Below are 18,945 nucleotides of genomic sequence, written 5' to 3'. Positions count from 1 at the left end.
GGCTTGTCTTATAACAAAAAATTTATAGAAAGCCTTTAAATAACCACAAAGGGGCTTGGACTGAAACCATTTTTTGTATATACCTGCATGCTTTTATACAAAAAATGCATGTATCATCAAAGCTTGTTGTATGAAATAAAAATGTTACATGATGTTTCAATTTCTAAATTTGAGATTTGAAGACATCTTTGGTGTAATTCAATTTAAATGTATATATATGACATATTTAGCAAAATGTATAGTTGGTTGATCATTGGAGTTCACCTCAAGTACCATAACAATCTGTCTAGAAAAGACTTTGTGTAAGTGTTGTAATCAAATCTGAAGTTTGTCTGGGACCAAGTTTTGGATTGATATAAATTAGGTATTTTTATTCAAGTTGTTCTAAAAAGTGTGCCCTTATGTCAATGAAATAATAAAAAAAACAGAAACCTTCTGAAACAAATCATATTTTATTGGAACATATGAAATGTGTAACACTGACACATATAACAACAATGTGATTGTGAGCTGGTAACAACAAAATTGAGGACATAACATTTGTTACAACAAAATGACCAACATTGGGACAGCTGACAACACAACAGTATAAAGGTGAGTAAAGGCAATGTCTATAATATAGTATCTGTATAAATGATGTCATTATACTCAGTGCATAGATGATCATTTCTAACATAAGAAACTACAACATACTAGTTCATGTAGCACATTTTCACTATCCAGTTGAAAGATAATTTGTTAAAGATAAAAAAAAAACAAGATTTTTATGTTTTGACACATTTTAATGTGTAATTTGTTTAAAATTATTTCAACTCTCAGCTTAGTATTATACCTTATAATAATGTCATTTGTTTAAAATTATTTCCACTGACAGCTTATTATAAAAGCTTATAAGTATTTGAAAATGATATAAGAATAAACTCTTTGGATTTAATGACTGCTGTTCACTCAGCCAATGAATACTTTTTTAATTGATAAAAATGCAAATTTGCAAAAAGTTTTCTTACCTATTTTAAATAATTTCAAATCTTTTACTTTATATTTCTAAGAAAAAATAAATAATTCCAAACTAGGTAAGTGGTAATATAGTTTCTGTTTTTTAAAATAATATTTGGACTGGCCTCATTACCCTGACATTGAAAAAAAAAAGTTAAAACTTTGTGCAGACTATCATCAAGTATCAAAAGACTTAGTGATAATCCAAACAAACAAAATCCAAAGCCAGTCCACGTTTCATATATCCGAATGCCCGAACAAATATGTACATCCATAAATTATTCACCACAAAGCAGATAGAGAAAGAGAGACTTCTGAGTTGATTAATGAGACTATAAAATAAAATGAACTATCTACAAATACAGATGAAACTTTCTTAGCAATGGTGGTCTAATATGAAGCTGGTTTTGAGGTCAGATAAAGAAACTGAATTATGTTTTCATTTTTGTTTGATAAGAATCTAAAAATGGTATTTCTGATAAGAGTTTAATGTATACCTTTCAGCATTGATACATTTCTTAAGTTAAAGGCCATATACGCACACGACAGAAAAATAAAAATTAAGACAGCTTATCAAGAAGCCAAAAATGTTTTTTGTTCTAAAGTTTCTTAATAATAGCTTCAATAGGTCATGGTTTCTTGCTATTACTTTTGGTTCTCATACATCAAGCCCACAGTATCTGTCATTTTCAATTTGACTCCAGTGAATGAATCCTGTGTATATCCTAGTTAAGCATTCTTTTAGAGATTTAAGGAATTTATTGGAAACAAAAATTCTACTACCTTTAAATTTAAAATTTTCTAAAAATAATAATGTCCCATTTTGAGGACAGATTCACACTTTTAACAAGAAAAACATAAAAAATATGTTTTTAAAAAGAGTTTACCTCCATTATCTAAGTTAGAATACAATAAAATAATTTTAAAAAAAAATTAATAAAAAAAAAATTTGATTTAATTCAGGTATCAAACCCATGATAACTTCCGCAGTTTAAACGTATGATTTTTCTGATTCGGCTAGCAGGCAAGGCATACTTGTGTGATTATTTATTGGTATGTTCATTATATGGACATCAGATCTAACACTAGACCTTAAATTCTGATTTAGAAGATCTAGCCTATATCTAGAAACTAGATGTAATCTTTCCAATGATAAGCCTTTAAATCTAGACTTACAAGATCATGTGCAAAATTTTCCTGAACATTAATTTATTATATTCTTGGATCAATACTGCCTTACATTCTGGAACATGATAATCATTTCGAAATCGCGATAGTCCTTTCAAAACCAATGTTGGATTAATAGGTCCCCAGACGAATTTACATTTACTTATTTTTTTGCTTTGAAAAGTTATAATGTTCAAACTAGAGTTTTCCCCCATGTGGCCATCGAGCTAGTTATTCTTTTCTCAGCAATATACATCAACTATTGAATTTATAGAATAATCATAAGAGACGTTTTTGAGATCAGCGTTCCAGGTTTCTGGATCCAGTTTCCTGGTTCAATGAAGTTGTACATGAATAGAGGTATTATAAAAGAAAATAGAAAAAACAAAAAACAAGCACCACTAGGAACCAAAATGAGAATTACATTAAAAACTGTTGAAATTTTTGAAACGAAAGATTTTTTAAAATAAACACTCTATTAAAAAATATGATTGCATAAATAGCAAGAGATACTTAACTTTAACATACCTAAATAGTATCCTAAAAAAAATAGTTTAAAAAGCCTAAACCTTGCTATGTGTAAATAGGATGTCAAAATATTGTTCAACGACAAAGTAAAGCTCTGAGATTGAGTTACTTTCCTTGAAGAAATGTCACACATCAAAAACAAACAATATAATGTCACTTCCATTACAGCAATAATAAAAATCTTAAAAACAAAATATTTGTTGACAAAGTTTTTAAACTTTGGCAAAATTCTTTCAGGTAAAGATAACAGCCGTATCACTGCTGAAAAGTATACAGTAGCCATTTACCATTTTTTGTAATAATGACCTATTTGAATGTGCTGGTTTCTAGAGCAATTTCAAAAATGTTTGTAGGAAAATACAAATTTGATCTGTATGTTAGCTAGATAAAAAAAACAACAACTTTTATTTGCTTTGAATTAACTCCTTCCATTCCAAAATAACCACCTCAATATATTGGAAGTTATCAAAGTAAAAAACTAATACTAAAAAAATTCCATTCTTGGATCAATGTATTTAATGTCTTTTGAGCACCAATGTTATAAGAGGATCAACTTATAACTTGTTTCATTACAGCAATTAATCTCAGTGGTCAAGTTTAAGATTTTTAGTATAAGTTTGTAAACTTACAGCTATTTGAGTAGAAATTTTAAAAAACTGCATTTACTTACAGCTTCTGTGCCAGTTTAACAAAAATATGTTTCAAATGTACATGCTGAGAGATTTTACAAATATATGTTCACAAAAAAACAAAAAACATCTTATCTTATTTGAAGCTACATTAATTTAGCTGAGTCAAATAATAAAAAAGAAAAAAAGTGAAATAAAGTTTGTAAAAAAAATAATTTTCTTTTGTTGCAAGATCTCGTCTTAAAGGAGTGAAAGTTGAAAAAAAGAACAAGACACAAGAGTTGAGCACAGTGTCATATCACCATAATTTGAGGCAATGTGAATCCATTACATAGGCTGGGTGGTCTTGTATCAAATTTGTTTTGTCAAGGATTAAAATGGAAGAATATTCTCTTGGAACAAAATCTAAGGGATGACATGGACTATTCTTATAATTATTTTCTAATAAAACATGACATGTAAGAGCCATTTCTTGCTTTCTTGAAACAATAAAGGCGTTTCTACAGTTCTCACCAAAGGTTCCTCTTGCATGGGTATGCATGGCAAGGAGAATGTAGCAGCACTAATTATTGTTCCACACCGATCCTGTATGGGTGACAACAATATGCCAAAAGCAATCTATTTTGGTGAGCTTCTAGGAGGATCACAGAACAGAGGTGCTCCCTGGAGTTCAGCAGCAGTTGGCTTCCACAAAACTCTATAGAGAACAAAGGCCATGGGACACACATGTGAGATCAAAAGGAAAGCTACGGCAAAAAACAGAACTTTAATTGAACCTCTGAAGATGACCGTCTGTATTGGATATGGTAAAATAAGTAGGTCACAGCTAGTTCTGCATAGCCATACAAGGCTCCTTCTTAATCCTCAGATTCAAAGACAAGCCTTTATAAGATCTAGGAATATTCTTATTAAGAATGTCTTTATAAATACCTTAAAGTGTCCATGTTAATTAAGACCCATCAAAAAGTATGTAATGGTAAAACAATGTACTGAACATAATGAATAAAAATTAATGTATCACATATCAGCAAAATAGTCATAATATTTCTATTTACAATGGTTTCAAGTACAGATGAGTACATGGATCAATAGCTACAGTATTTAGACACAGGATTAAGCTAAATATTGACAGCTTTTTCATGCTATGTAAGTGTATATATTTGATATATTAACATGAAATTTTACAACCAAAAAAAAATTATCTTAGCTTTTATGAAAGGAAACAACATAAGGTTGATTTTATGTTTTTAAAACATCTGATTGATTTATAATTGTAATTTAAATAATCAAAAACTAAAGACTGGAGAAACTATTTATATTTGCCAAAACATCAGAAAAATGTTCAAACTACTACAAGTCAGTCAAGTAATGCATTCACAGAACAAACAAAAAAAGTGTTAGTAAAGTCACTCTCTAATTAAAAAAAAATTGTGGCAAAAAAATCTATATAGTCCTTAAAGTTCCTGAAGTACCCTGATACAAATACTTAAAACATTTTCCTCAATGATTCAGTACATCTTGAAACAGATTTATGTTTTAACATAACACAAGCCAGAAAGAGAGAAAAAAAACAACAACACTAAATGAAGCAAAGAAATTGCGCCATCAAGAACACAACCAAATAGTTCAGACAAATAAAAGTGTAAATAGAGACAAGATAAAGCTCTGTGTTTAAATACAAGCAAAAAAAATAAATATTTGCATCATTCATCATCACATTTCTAGAAGATAGTCTATCACATAACACTGTTTTAAGACTTCCACTAAACCAGTGGTTTCCAACTGGAGTCACAACTTCTTTACAAAGCAACATTTTCTAAAGAAATTTAGGAAAGCCAAAATTCAATTGTACAAATAGCAGAACAAAAGTCTTGACAATATTGCTTCAAAGTCATCACAGAAAAAGTTATTGACTCTAACAACAGTGGTGGAAAAAAAAAAGATGTGTGTGAAACTTATATAGGACAGCTTCTAATTGGTATGGAGTACAGGACAGCTTCTAACTTGCATTCATTCATTACTGGCACTAGACTGGTAGAAAAGTTAAATTTCATGAAACATTGTATAAAATAACTGTACAAATAATTTGTTGACTGTAGAAATATAATCTGTACATTCTGATATATCTATTTACACTGAACACTTCAATTAGTGTGAGGAAACAAAATTATGCTTGAAATGTTCTATTTAAAAAAATATATCTTTTCTACATCTACCAAATAAAGTTTTCAACTAATTTAGTTAAAATCTTTGAAAAAGCTATTTCATGATAATATATGAAAGTCCAAAGGATATTTTCTTTCATAGAATACAAATTGAATTGAATTTTTGTAAATACATTTTAATTTTGAGTTCTTTTGTTTTTTATTGATCTCAATTTACATAACGTAAGAAAAAAACAGAAATCCATTTCAAATGAATTCTTTCTTAATTGAGTATTTCGAACCAATTATGAAAAGTTTAATACAATTAAATATTATGTCAAATATTAAGTAGAAATATAAGAATCTAATCAAAAATAGAAATATAAACTTGATTCCTACCAGAAAACTAAATCTGTTTCCTATTACATTTTCATCCACAACAACTCAATAATTACACTTTTTCCTTTCTTTCAAGAGATAATCCTCAATGAAATCCCACTTGGTAAGAACAAGTTTTGGTAAGAGTTAATTCAACGAGGTGAATATCAAATAAATTAAAGCCAATCTTCTAGCAATATTGTTAACACTCTTCCACATAGGTTGATGGAAAGATGCCACGAATTCCATTAGCTTCACCTTCCCACCAGCCATCACGTAATTTCTCATAAATACATATAATATCACCTGAAAATAAAACAGAAGATGTGTTTGTATGTTTCTTTGAAAGAAGGCATCACTATTTACATCATTTACTTGATTCACCTTTCATTTTGTATGAACTAATAGGAATCAGGAGACAAAAGAATAAGGTAATATAGACTATTATATATTCTCTAAATAGTTTAGTTTGTGTCAACTGAAGGTAAGGTTGTAGTTATGAATTCTAGTCAAGAAAGTAGACTTTGACTTGGGACATTGTATACTAGAATGTATGCAACATTAGATGGATGTTTGGACATAAGCTTAGGTAAAGATTGTTGTGCAGGATACAAATGTTTCATTGTTAACCAATTACTAGATGTACATGAATTTGGCAACCAGCTTTGTGGACATCAGATCTTGACTTTACTGACTTTCTACGTAAACAAGCAAGTTAACAAACTTGATGAAGTGTATTGGACTCAACACAAAATTATATGGAATTAACGATGAGATTTTATGACAATACAATAGAGAAGTAGTACAAAGGCTACTGTATGAGCAAAACCGTTTTAATAGCTATATTAATGTGTGCCATGTAAAATTATAGTTTTGTATGTGTGATGCCATAACTTCTAGCTAGAGCATTGAGACAGTTTTGTAGAAGTAGCAGCAGTGATATATGTAAATAAAGGAATGAAAGCAATGTGCAACAGATCAGTTGAACCTAATTTTATCACTACATGACTAGTCCAGATTGTGCACTTAAACAGTAAAACTCTGACAGATTGAGATATTTTTAGAGATATTTTGATAAAATAAGACATTTCAACTCTACTCTCATTATTTTCAATCTCTTCTTGCAGGACAACTTATATGTTTTCATTACATAACCCAACTTACCTCTTTTGATAGTCAGCTCATCTGGTCTAGTAGCATCAAAATCATAAATAGCTTTACAGTTACCAATGACAGTGGGAGATGGAAACTCTTCGTCAACTAAAATAAGAAACAAATTGTAGATCAACGAAGACATTTCTACAAGTTCAAAAACATTTGGTACGAGGAAAAAATTTTAGATATATACTTCTAAGAGATTTTTTTTAAATATCCATTTGATCAATTTCCTAAAACTATTTGCAAGTAGAACAGCAGGTAAAATTTGATAAGATCCCATAAGGAATGATGTTATGAGAAGGATAATCAATGCTGTATCACTCAGTAAATTTTTAGCCCAATCAAACCATGTGCTGAATTAGGCACCTAGTAAATAAGAATGCATCAGCTCAAGGAATGTACATCAGTAGGCCAAAGTATTTATTGGTTACAAGCATCGCTTTAAGGTATTCATCTTCAGAGACTTACTGCTTTTTTTAGATTGACATCTCATAAAGGCAGATGAAGAATAAAGTAAGGATATACATTTGCTATAATTAGAACCAGCAGCATGCTTTGAACCCATAAATTATATAAGCACAATATACAATTTACTTTCCTTTGGTTAACACTGAGTCCTTATCTAAAAAAAACAAAAAACTTACTAAATTCATCTTCTGGTGAGTTGATGTCCTGATAATAGTCATTAGGTGCATGGCAGTCCATGTAATCCTTATTGCCTTCTAAAGCCAGATTCAAGGGAAGTTTTAATGTGCTGCTTAGCATGTTCTACAAGGTCAAAAAATTGAGAATTAGTTTTCTTTCTATTTATTTTTTCATCAATACTCAAAACAAAATATAATGATTGAATAGGAAGAAGGAGTTGAAAGGGTTCATGACTTAGCAATAGTCAACAAAAGTAAATAGTTTAACAGTGCAATAACTAAGAGTAGAAATACTGGAAAGTTCTTTTAGATGATAAAATAAACTTTATATGAGAGAAAAAGTCTAGTATTAAGAAGAAATCTTAAGATGAGACATGCTGGTGTAGTATTAGAGAAGTTTTCAATAAACAGTACAACCACTCACCTGTTTATCTCTGACAGTTTCTATGTACTGGGAGAAGATACTTGGTGGTGGAGATTTCCCCTCAAGTTGACACAAATTACTGTTGATCTTATAATGACTAGCTTCCAGAAAATTTAGCATGAATGTCGTCTGAATGTAAGATTTTAAACAAAAATGATTATTCCAAGAGACTTTTATTGAGATAAATTTGAAACTTAGAAATAATTAAAAAAAAAAAAAACACTTTCAAATATAATCTTGAGAAAAACAGCCCTTAAAACTTTATAACCAGTCCCTAGTAAGCCAGGAGAAATGTACAGTCTGTGCAAACACCATCTAACATTCCCCCATAGAACATGACAGATTATTTCATCTCTACATTAAAACTACTCGTTGTGGACAATTATTTTTATTAAATACTTTCATCTGTTTCATTTATTTTTTAATTATTGAAAGCAGCACTGACATTAGACATGGTATATTGGTAGGTCAGCAGCACTGACATTAGACATAGTACATTGGCTGGTTATCCTTAGATACCACAAAAAATTATAAAATAATTTGAAGTATATTAGCCCCAGATGGGAATCTTTTATAACTGAATCTAGCAACTATTTATCTTTTAATATTACATGATGTTTCCTAAATAATTTATCTCATGATCAGAAGCTAAAAAAAAAGTAAATGAACATAATACTCTGCAAAAGTGAACGTAAGCAATAAAAATAGTTTTTGTTCATTGGTTTTATTATCAACAGACTGGTAAGACTTTAAGATTTCAAGATCAGGACTGCCATTTTCAAAGTCCATCTTTTTGGACAAGTAAAGAAAAAGTGTTGGTATGATTCTGTGTTGAGGGATAAGGAAGGACAATTCTAGAGAATAATGTCAATATAAAAGAGCATAGTTTTTACTCCCATAATTCATTAGTCTTAAATACATTCTAATTTTGGTCAAAAATATTCACTTCCTGTTTAATTACTGTCTTTATTTGTTTGAAATATTCTTGGCAGAAACCTTTTTTTTTACTTTCATTTTCTTCCTGTTTATTAAAATTGATACTAAACAAATACAGTAAAATTTTACATCTTATTAGGTATTTGAGATTTCATTAATAATAGTATATGTAAGATTAGTAAAGTTGAAAATATTGTTTTGCATTTTAAGGAGTTAAAATTCTCCAATGTGAGGTCAAGCCTTAGTGACCATGAAGTGCTAAAAACTAAGCAATTTTAGGAAGATTTGAGAATTAACAATTTTTCTTAATAAGTTTAAAAAAAAAACAACCTTTAAAACAAAATTATTATTCTATTTATTAATTATGTATTTAAAAATCTAAAAAATTATATCCATAGTATAGATGAAAAAATATTCCTTTTAGTTCTAAAGTTTACACTTAATACTTCAAATAGTGTTTAGGTTATGAAATACTAAAACAATAGATAACTGTCTGTAATAACCTGTTCCAGTTTTTGTTTTGTATCTTCTTGTGTTTCTGCATCTGCAAAACTTGGTTTATTTCTGTAAACTTCCACCAGTTTCTGAACACCTAGAGATATTACACATTGTTTTTTCACTACTTTATATAAACAGAATGTAAACATTGGGGTCAAAGAAAGGAAAGGCAGTTTAGAGTTATGTAATCCACACCATATTGTAAAAATCATAATATACACAAAATCTCTATTAATATGTTTTATTACATTCTCATGTTATTCTCAAATATATAAAACCACATAGTTTAAAAACTATTGAGACTAAATATCAGTTCTTTTAATTTGACTAACTGATAATCTGTTCTATAAAGTATAGAGAAAGAATATAAACTGATATTATTTCTAGTCCTGTAGATGTATTTGGGAAATGAAAGTGAGAGTATTGTGCAATTTATTCTTTAAAAGGTTTGAAAAGTAAAAATATGAAAATGTTGAATCAAACAGAGAACAATAACAGCCTAAGTATTTATAGTACAAACTTAATTATAATGCCATCTTCAGATGTTAAGTAAAGGAAGGGCTACTAATTGTAGTTGAGGTTCCATAAATGTAGTGGAAGAGAGGAAACAACAGTAGACTTGAAGAAATAAATGTAGTGGAAGAGAGGAAACAACAGTAGACTTGAAGAAATAAATGTAGTGGAAGAGAGGAAACAACAGTAGACTTGAAGAAATAAATGTAGTGGAAGAGAGGAAACAACAGTAGATTTGAAGAAATCAATGTTAGTTCAATACCTTCTTTTCCTTTTCTTTCCTTCTCTATGAACTGATGCAAATGAATTAAATAATTTTTCAAAGCATCTTTCCTTCGTTCAACATCCAAGCTGATTTGACTGTCTTCTGCCTAAACACAAAAAATAGGTACAAATAAAGCAAGCAGCATTGAGTGATAATTTTTACAACAAATTTATCAATGGCCTAATGGAAATTGTACAAAAAAAAATCTCCAGATCTTGTATTAAAGTTATAACCTATCTACTAAAAACTTACATAACAGTCAAGAAGAATCTGTTCTGGCTGCCGAGGTCCTTTAACTCCTTTTTGTTGTACAATGATTTGTAGGTCATGCTGTAAGTCTACTGTCAACACTGCCTCATTCAGGCGGTCAAAATACTAATGGAAGAAAGATATGCTTAAGTAAAAATTTGAAAGTATTCTAATTTGTGATTACCATATGTAACATAGAAGTAATATAGACGTAAAAACAACATAGACAATTTTAAAATCAAATTTCTTTTCAACTCTCATGCAACAGTTTGTGACCTATCTAGAATATATGCAGGTTATACAAAGTGCAAATCCTCAGAAGAAAGATAGGTGACCAACAGGCAGAGGCATTGAAAGGACTGGTGTTAGTACCACCCAATCACCCATTCCAAAATATACTTTCCAAATGAGATCAGTTATTTCTTTTGATTGAGAAGAAGAAGCAGTAAGAAATGCCAGATCTGATATGCCAGGACGTGGTGTTTCTATTCAAATGTTGACAAATCTTCATACAAAACTTTTACTTGCTCTAATGACATTTAAATTTTGTTTCGGATTCTTTTTGTTTTCTAGTTATATACCATACTGGTTTGATTTGAGAAAACACCCAATAGCTTTTTGAGCAAATCTGCCAGACTGTTCGAGGGATCAAGATTAAAGTTGGCTACAAATGTTCAAATAGTTAACCCATTAGTCTAAATAATCTCTGTGCATTGATCATTTAGTGCAGTAAATCTACAGAAAGTAAAGCATAGAAAGTCAAATATAAAGAAAGCAATAGTTCTTGAGTTGTGTCTCTAGCATTTACATTTTCAGAAGGATTGCAGAGAGTTTCAATAGCTATCTTACATTCCTAAATTACTCTAGATTAAGTGAATAGATTTTCACTGTTCTTTCTAAATTTGCCTGAACATTCACCATGGATTCCAGCTGCATTATCATGTCACTCCATAGTGATCTAGAGATATCAGAAATTATTATATCAGCGTGTTTCCCTTTATTAATTGCAAGAACACTTCTTTGTCTTCAAATTAACATAGCTAATTTCAACATATCTTAGCTGTGATATCAATCCAGATAACAGATTTTATGTCCCAGACAAGTACATCCTTTACCGCAATGCTATAGCATAAATAAACTCATTCAGAAACATATGGGCTGAAAATATAGTGTAAGTCTGACTACTAATGTTTAACCATTTTTTCAAAGCTAGATTTATTATCAACATAGCACAAAGTCATTAAGCCTAGCCTACAATATAATAGCACCAAAAAACAAGTTATTAGCATTAAAGTATTTGTGAGATTCATGAACGTTTGCATATCCAAAAATGCAAGTTTACTTTTTGGAGGTGAAGCAACTTTTTGAACATTTTGACAGAAATTCAAACATAATTATTCATAGAAAAAACTATATATAGATATTAAATGTGCAATGGTATGTTCTGGTATCTAGCTACTGTAAACTCTATGGTTTTGACAGGATTCATCCTGTGTAGTCTGCACCCCTCAAACCTCCCAAGCAATTTCAGTCATCAGGTCCTGATCCAACCCTTCTTTGAAAGCTAAATCTCTTGTCCCAAAAAAAAAAGGAAAGCCAAAAAGATTTTTAAGACAATGTGTGGTGAGTAAAAAGAAATTTTGAACTTTTTAGTTTGCCAAAAAATACAAACTATGCCAGTGTTCTTGTCTCCTATTTCTATGCAAAACTGTTGAGACATAAAAATGCTTTTCAGAATGATTTTGTGTTTAATTAACTGTGACTGTTAAGATTGGCCCATGCAGTTGTGAAGACAATCTTTACCTGAGTTAGTTTTGGTGAAAGAACAGATATATGACTGTTGTACTTGTTCAGATAGTCTTGCATTGATTTCAATCTCTCCTCTTCTATCTCTTGCATTGACGTGCTGGCCTAAACAAGACAAATGATATATGAACACATTTATTTCACAAACAATGTTGGTCCAAATTTCTTTAACTATGTTTTGTTTTGAATCCAACAAAAAAAACTAATTAAATTGTTAAGACAATTTTCTTCTAAAGTTTTTTCCAAGTCTTCTAGCAAGTTGAGGACAAAATATTGACTTTTAAGTATTGTGTGTAGAAATAATTTTGCTAATATTTATTCTAAGGACTGAAATTAAATTTAAAAAGTTAACTGGCAACTTACCCTTGCAACAGTCATGTCCCAGTCCTGTCGAGATGATTCAGCCTTATAGCAGGCTTCTGTGTATTCTTTATCTGCTTTTTTTAACAGTGCTAAAGTCTGCTTACTTTTTTTTTCTCCCTATATGGAATGAAAAACTGTTTTAGAAGAAGTCTCAGAAAAAAAAAAGGTTACAAAGACAGTTTGTGTGGAGACATTAACTCAAAATCGGCCCCCAAAGTGGTCCACTCAGGCAGGTAAAAAGACAGGTTTCAATATTTTCAGAAAGAACACCAGAATGAAATTCTATCAAAGACAAATGACAGAGAAGAATGGAGAAAGAAGAAAGTTGACGGATCTTGTGTGGTGCCCCAGCGGTACTCAGACCAAAGAATAGGTGAAAGTGAATTTGAAGTTAGACGTGAACCTCACCTAACTAATGTCTTATAATGAATGTATAATTGCTCTAATTGTTTTGTAAAGGGACATTTCTGTAAATAAAACAAAAAATTTCCTTTAGTTCAGTGTTTTTCAGATATGCATCAGCAATCTAAAATGGTTTGCATAAATGTGTTAAAAATATAGTGAATAGTCATCTCCCCTACTAAGGAGCCTCCTGTGTTTAAGATGTAAGATAAGATAAGATAATTTTATTGATCCAATCAAATGGAAATTCAGTTTGACAACAATTGACAACCTCAGCGTAACTACTTTACAAAAACAATATGGATGAAAAAATTCGAACAGCAATCACTCACACATATACACATTCACAACCAGCACTTTATGAGTTTGACTTCTATGTACATCTCGATGATGACAGCTAATCTTGTAACACTCTGACCGATAGTGGGATAAAGGAGTTTTTAAATCTGTTTTAGTCCTAATGGAAAGGAGACGACCACTTCATTCAGATCTTATGTAACAGTGGTTTAATGGGTGCAGGTTGTCTTTAAATAATCGTGAGTGTTTTGGAAATGCATCTTTCTTGAAAAAGCTCTTCAAGAGATGGTAGCTGTATTTGGGTGATATACAATGCTTTTTTTATTAGTCTATTAAGTCTATGTCTTTGTGCCAGTGAAGTATTACCATACCAGCAGGTCATGGCAAAGTTGATTAGACTGCTGATAGTTGCTGTGTAGAAAAGTATGATTATTGTTTTGTCTATGTTAAATTTTCTTAGCTTTCTGAGATAGAAGAGTCGCTGGTGAATTTTCTTGTATATGTTTTGACAGTGTTCATTCCATAACAGTTTGTTATTGATAGTTGTACCTAGATATTTATATTCTTGTACTTGTTCAATAGTTTGGTTATTTATCTGAATTTCTGCAATATGGTCTTTGTTTTTCCTAAAATCAATAATCATTTCTTTAGTTTTCTGAACATTTAAAATTAGAAAGCTATCTATACACCATTGGTAAAAGGTGTTAGTTGTTGAATCAGAATGTTACTATTAATAGTGAATAGTTGTAATAGTGGTGTATTTTTCTGAAAAAAAACTGCTTGCATAAGTGATTTAAAAAATTAGATATTTTGCTTTCAGAAAACAAAAAAGTAGCCATTGCATCAGAACTTTGAATGTTCTAAAATATTATGATGTTGGATTTTCACTTTCTTTTCTAGTTTACGAGATCTAAACAGGACAGATGGACAGACCTTTCACACAAAACTAATAGCGTGTTTTCCCCTTTCGGGGGACGCTAAAAAACTCATGTGAAAAAAAAAACAGACAAATAGTCCACAACATTTACCTTCCCTGTATCTTTTGACTTTCCAGCTTTAGCATCTACCAAGGAAATTTCTGCTTTTTCATAGTCACGGCAGCATGAATAGGAATGTTTCTTGCACTAAAACCAAACATAAAAAAATGTTTTATACATTTGTTTTTGAAAATAAAGACTAAATGTGCATATTGATCAAATATTTAAAAGCTTTTTCCACCAAGACATTTTCAAAAAAACTAAATACCAACAAATAGAAAAAGGTAATTACCTTGAATTCTTCAGCACGCCTGTCTGTTAAGTTTTTGTATGACCTTTCGACTAATGCCTCCAGCTGAATTAAGTCATAGATAGTAATTTAATTAAAATAAAAACTATAAAACAAAAAGCACCAAAACTATCACATTAACCAATGACTGTAAACTTATATGCTAATTTAATATTTTGAACTCAAGTTTTGGGCTACCCTGAGATACAAAAATTGAACTGCATTTAGCATATTCTACTTACAGGTTTACGAGCTTTGATCTGTGTTTCAACAAAACCTTTTAGAGGTTTGCTGATTTCATCCAACAGGCCAGCTGCCAGATTTCTAGGATAAACAAAAATTCATTATGTTAGATGTTTACTTAACTTAGCATCTCATACAAATATGCTACTAACAAGAAGCTTTCAGTGAGACAGAGTTTAGATTGGTAAAGGTTTATTGAAGACCTTGTAGATCTATTAAAACTGATTTTTTTTAAACAAAATTCTAAATTTGATTACATCATGACACCTTTTTACTTCAATCTCTATACTCACACATTTTTATATGTAAAACAAGTCTGCCAAAGTTAAGTATATATAAGGTTGAGAATATACTGGTTAGAATATAACAAATATGTTTCTCTTACTTGTGTAATTCTGCTTCTTGTTCCATGGCTACTGCTACTGCCTTCCATCCATCTGTTAGAGAACTGAACAATAATATTTACATTATTGCACCTGGGAAACTCAGAGTCACACCAAAATCAGGTCACTCTAATGGGAACCACCAACCATTTCTCCCACTGTTATTGTAACAACGGTATATAACATGAGCATCATTAATTTGAAAAATAAAAGATTTGCACTTTGGAATACTATACAAAGACTTAGCATGATAAAGAAATATGAATATGGGATATAGAGAGAGATAAAATGTGCTAAGCAAAACATGAACCTGTTCACCTGGTTTTAAAATGGTTTACATCAATGTGCATACAATAGGCATACTAATTTTAGGATGTAAAAAAAAACACTTTCAGAAGAACAAAAGAAAACAAGCACATTTCTGGTATGGTGAGATTTTCAATAGTGCTTTTTGCTTTTGCGATCTAAATTTGACATGAGCAGACAGACATTACAAAAGAAAAAAAACCAACAACATAAGCTGCATTTACCTAATAGAAAGGTGGGTGGTTGCTACTAAATTATACTTACCCTACTCCAGTGCCACATGCCTTCAACAGTTTAGTGGCGATCTTTGATAAACTTTTGGCATACAGAGTTTCAGCCTCTGACCTAAACAAAAAGTGGAGAACATCAATGGATAACTTTTGTTTTGATCCAATGTTCAGTTCTAACAAAGAATACAAAACTATTCCACACAAATGTGTCTTGTGTTAGGAGATTCAACAGGTGGATGAGAAATATTTCAAGTAAGTTAGTTGTTAAAACTAATTGATTCTCATTGCATTCTCTCTAAACTGTTCAAACACATTTTGATATTGTACATCCCCCCCCCCCCCATTGATTTGTGTGACCTCACTTCAACACAAAAGTAATTCATTCATTTGTTACTTCATACAGCCTCTGTTTCATTTGTTACTTCATACAGCCTCTGTTTCATTTGTTACTTCATACAGCCTCTGTTTCATGGCATTTGTAAGTAACTGTTGTGTATCTAGTCACATGATACCTGACACCTTTCAGACTTGAGACATTTTTTGAAAAATGAAGAAAAGAAAATTATACTCAAATCTAGAAACATCTCCTATCTTAAGTCTTTTACTGCTGTAACCACCAGGAGCTAACATGTTTCTAAAGGAATACCAAGCTTACACCCCCCCCCCCTCACTTTTTGTTTTTGACAGTATAAAAAAATAAAAAATAAAGATCAGCTCTAAAATAAAAAGAAAACTAAATAAAATGTGGAAGTAAGCAGAAGCTGTCACTGAACTGATAGGGGGCGCCACTGTGTATAAACTCTCTCTCAAAGACATCTCACACATTGCTAGATCTACCTCTTCAGAGACACTGTCACTAAGTAGAAATGTGTATTAGAATTTTAAAAAATTAGATGGGAAATGTGATGTTATGGCAAAATGGGATAATCCTATCCCCACAATACACAAAACAGGTGTACATCTCTGTGGTTAGGCTAGCCCGATATCGAATCTCATCTCATCAAAACAACCACCTGATTATAGTTGTATTGTTGTCAATGACTGATGCATGCAACTAGTTGATTTGTCATTGGTACAGAGACAAGATAAGGAAGTCATTTTAGAAAGGGAAGAAAATCCTCCCCATAGTTTATCAGAAACAACGGATGGTAAAATAAATGATTAAAAAAAAAGGATCCCAATAAGATAATCTGTTTCTAGAGATACTTTTGATAACGACCTTGTTCACATATAATCAACGTAGTATGAAAATGCACTTTAAGTAATAATAGTAAGAACAACGTAGTATCAAAGTGCACTTAACGTAAGATGGCTTATCCAATCTTTCTATAGGGTCCCTAACCCTCACATTTCAAACCAATATATCTGTACCGCTACTGCTGTACAATAGTACGCAAAGTCTGCTCTACATGTGCTGGCTAGATTGTCTCAGTCAATACAGATCTCACCTCGTTTTGTGTACACAAGTCTCCTGTCCCCCATCTAAAGCTAACGTAGGTGTAATCTGGATTAATTAAGACCTGTCAGTAAGGCTAGACAATGTAGACATAGTGTGCGTCCTTACCTGAAAACTGAACTCAATGGAAGGAGGAGCTCGTAGTTTTTAACCTTTGTCATGGTTTTTTTTAAATAATTATTAGAATAATAATAAACGGAAGGCTTTGTTGGCGCAATACCAAGACCTTGTCAGGGCAATACAAAGACCTTGTCAGGGCAATACAAAGACCTTGTCAGGGCAATACAATAACCTTGTCAGGGCAATACAAAGACCTTGCCAGGGCAATACAAAGACCTTGCCAGGGCAATACAAAGACCGTGTCAGGGCAATACAAAGACTTTGTCAGGGCAATACAAAGACCGTGTCAGCGCAATACAAAGGCTTTGTCAGGGCAATACAAAGACTTTGTCAGGGCAATACAAAGACCTTGTAATGGCAATACAAAGACCGTGTCAGGGCAATACAAAGACCTTGTCAGGGCAATACAAAGACCGTGTCAGCGCAATACAAAGACCTTGTCAGGGCAATACAAAGACCTTGTCAGCGCAATATAAAGACCTTGTCAGGGCAATACAAAGACTTTGTCAGGGCAATACAAAGACTTTGTCAGGGCAATACAAAGACTTTGTCAGGGCAATACAAAGACCTTGTCAGAGCAATACAAAGACCTTGTCAGCGCAATATAAAGACCTTGTCAGGGCAATACAAAGAACGTATCAGATCAATACAAAGACCTTGTCAGGGCAATACAAAGACCTTGTCAGGGCAATACAAAGACTTTGTCAGCGCAATACAAAGACCTTGTCAGGGCAATACAAAGACTTTGTCAGGGCAATACAATGACCGTGTCAGCGCAATACAAAGACTTTGTCAGGGCAATACAAAGACCTTGTCAGGGCAATATAAAGACCTTGTCAGGGCAATACAAAGACCTTGTCAGCGCAATACAAAGACCTTGTCAGCGCAATACAAAGACCTTGTCAGCGCAATGCAAAGACTGTGTCAGGGCAATGCAAAGATCTTGTCAGGGCAATACAAAGATCTTGTCAGGGCAATACAAAGACCGTGTCAGGGCAATACAAAGATCTTGTCAGGGCAATACAAAGATCTTGTCAGGGCAATACAAAGACCGTATCAGGGCAATACAAAGATCTTGTCAGGGCAATACAAAGATCTTGTCAGGGCAATACAAAGATCTTGTCAGGGCAATACAAAGACCTTATCAGGGCAATACAAAGACCTTGTCAGGGCAATACAAAGACCTTGTCAGGGCAATACAATGACCTTGTCAGGGCAATACAAAGATTTGCCAGCGCAATACAAAGACCTTATCAGGGCAATACAAATACCTTAAGACCTTGTCATGGCAATACAAAGACCTTGTCAGTGCAATACAAAGACCTTGTCAGGGCAATACAAAGACTTTGTCAGGGCAATACAAAGACTTTGTCAAGGCAATGCAAAGACTTTGTCAGGGCAATACAAAGACCTTGTCAGGGCAATACAAAGACTTTGTCAGCGCAATACACAGACCTTGTCAGGGCAATACAAAGACCTTTTCAGGGCAATACAAAGACTGTGTCAGGGCAATGCAAAGATCTTGTCAGGGCAATACAAAGATC

The 18,945-nt window shown here is 31.9% G+C and overlaps 1 protein-coding gene across 4 annotated transcripts in view; it reads right to left on the bottom strand.

Annotated features, from left to right (window-relative positions):
- Window positions 1-433: 433 nt before the first annotated feature.
- Window positions 434-18,945, bottom strand: part of LOC106071931 (nostrin-like) — a 36,923-nt gene continuing 18,411 nt past the window's right edge. For all 4 annotated transcript variants that reach the window (XM_056026877.1, XM_056026882.1, XM_056026862.1 and 1 more), the window contains 14 exons: window positions 15,860-15,940; window positions 15,292-15,354; window positions 14,906-14,987; window positions 14,667-14,729; window positions 14,426-14,521; window positions 12,699-12,815; window positions 12,333-12,440; window positions 10,533-10,655; window positions 10,278-10,386; window positions 9,508-9,596; window positions 8,069-8,197; window positions 7,645-7,768; window positions 7,007-7,102; window positions 434-6,148 (listed from right to left, as the gene is read on the bottom strand). In XM_056026877.1, the coding sequence (XP_055882852.1) occupies window positions 6,045-6,148; window positions 7,007-7,102; window positions 7,645-7,768; window positions 8,069-8,197; window positions 9,508-9,596; window positions 10,278-10,386; window positions 10,533-10,655; window positions 12,333-12,440; window positions 12,699-12,815; window positions 14,426-14,521; window positions 14,667-14,729; window positions 14,906-14,987; window positions 15,292-15,354; window positions 15,860-15,940 (1,384 nt within the window). In that variant the 3' untranslated portion in view covers window positions 434-6,044. The remainder of the gene's footprint in view (window positions 6,149-7,006; window positions 7,103-7,644; window positions 7,769-8,068; window positions 8,198-9,507; window positions 9,597-10,277; window positions 10,387-10,532; window positions 10,656-12,332; window positions 12,441-12,698; window positions 12,816-14,425; window positions 14,522-14,666; window positions 14,730-14,905; window positions 14,988-15,291; window positions 15,355-15,859; window positions 15,941-18,945) is intronic.

Source organism: Biomphalaria glabrata, chromosome 1, assembly GCF_947242115.1.
Source record: "Biomphalaria glabrata chromosome 1, xgBioGlab47.1, whole genome shotgun sequence".
In the NCBI taxonomy this organism is placed as follows: domain Eukaryota; kingdom Metazoa; phylum Mollusca; class Gastropoda; family Planorbidae; genus Biomphalaria; species Biomphalaria glabrata.
The sequence above is the reverse complement of the archived record's forward strand: the minus strand, read 5'-3'. Positions and strand labels throughout refer to the sequence as shown.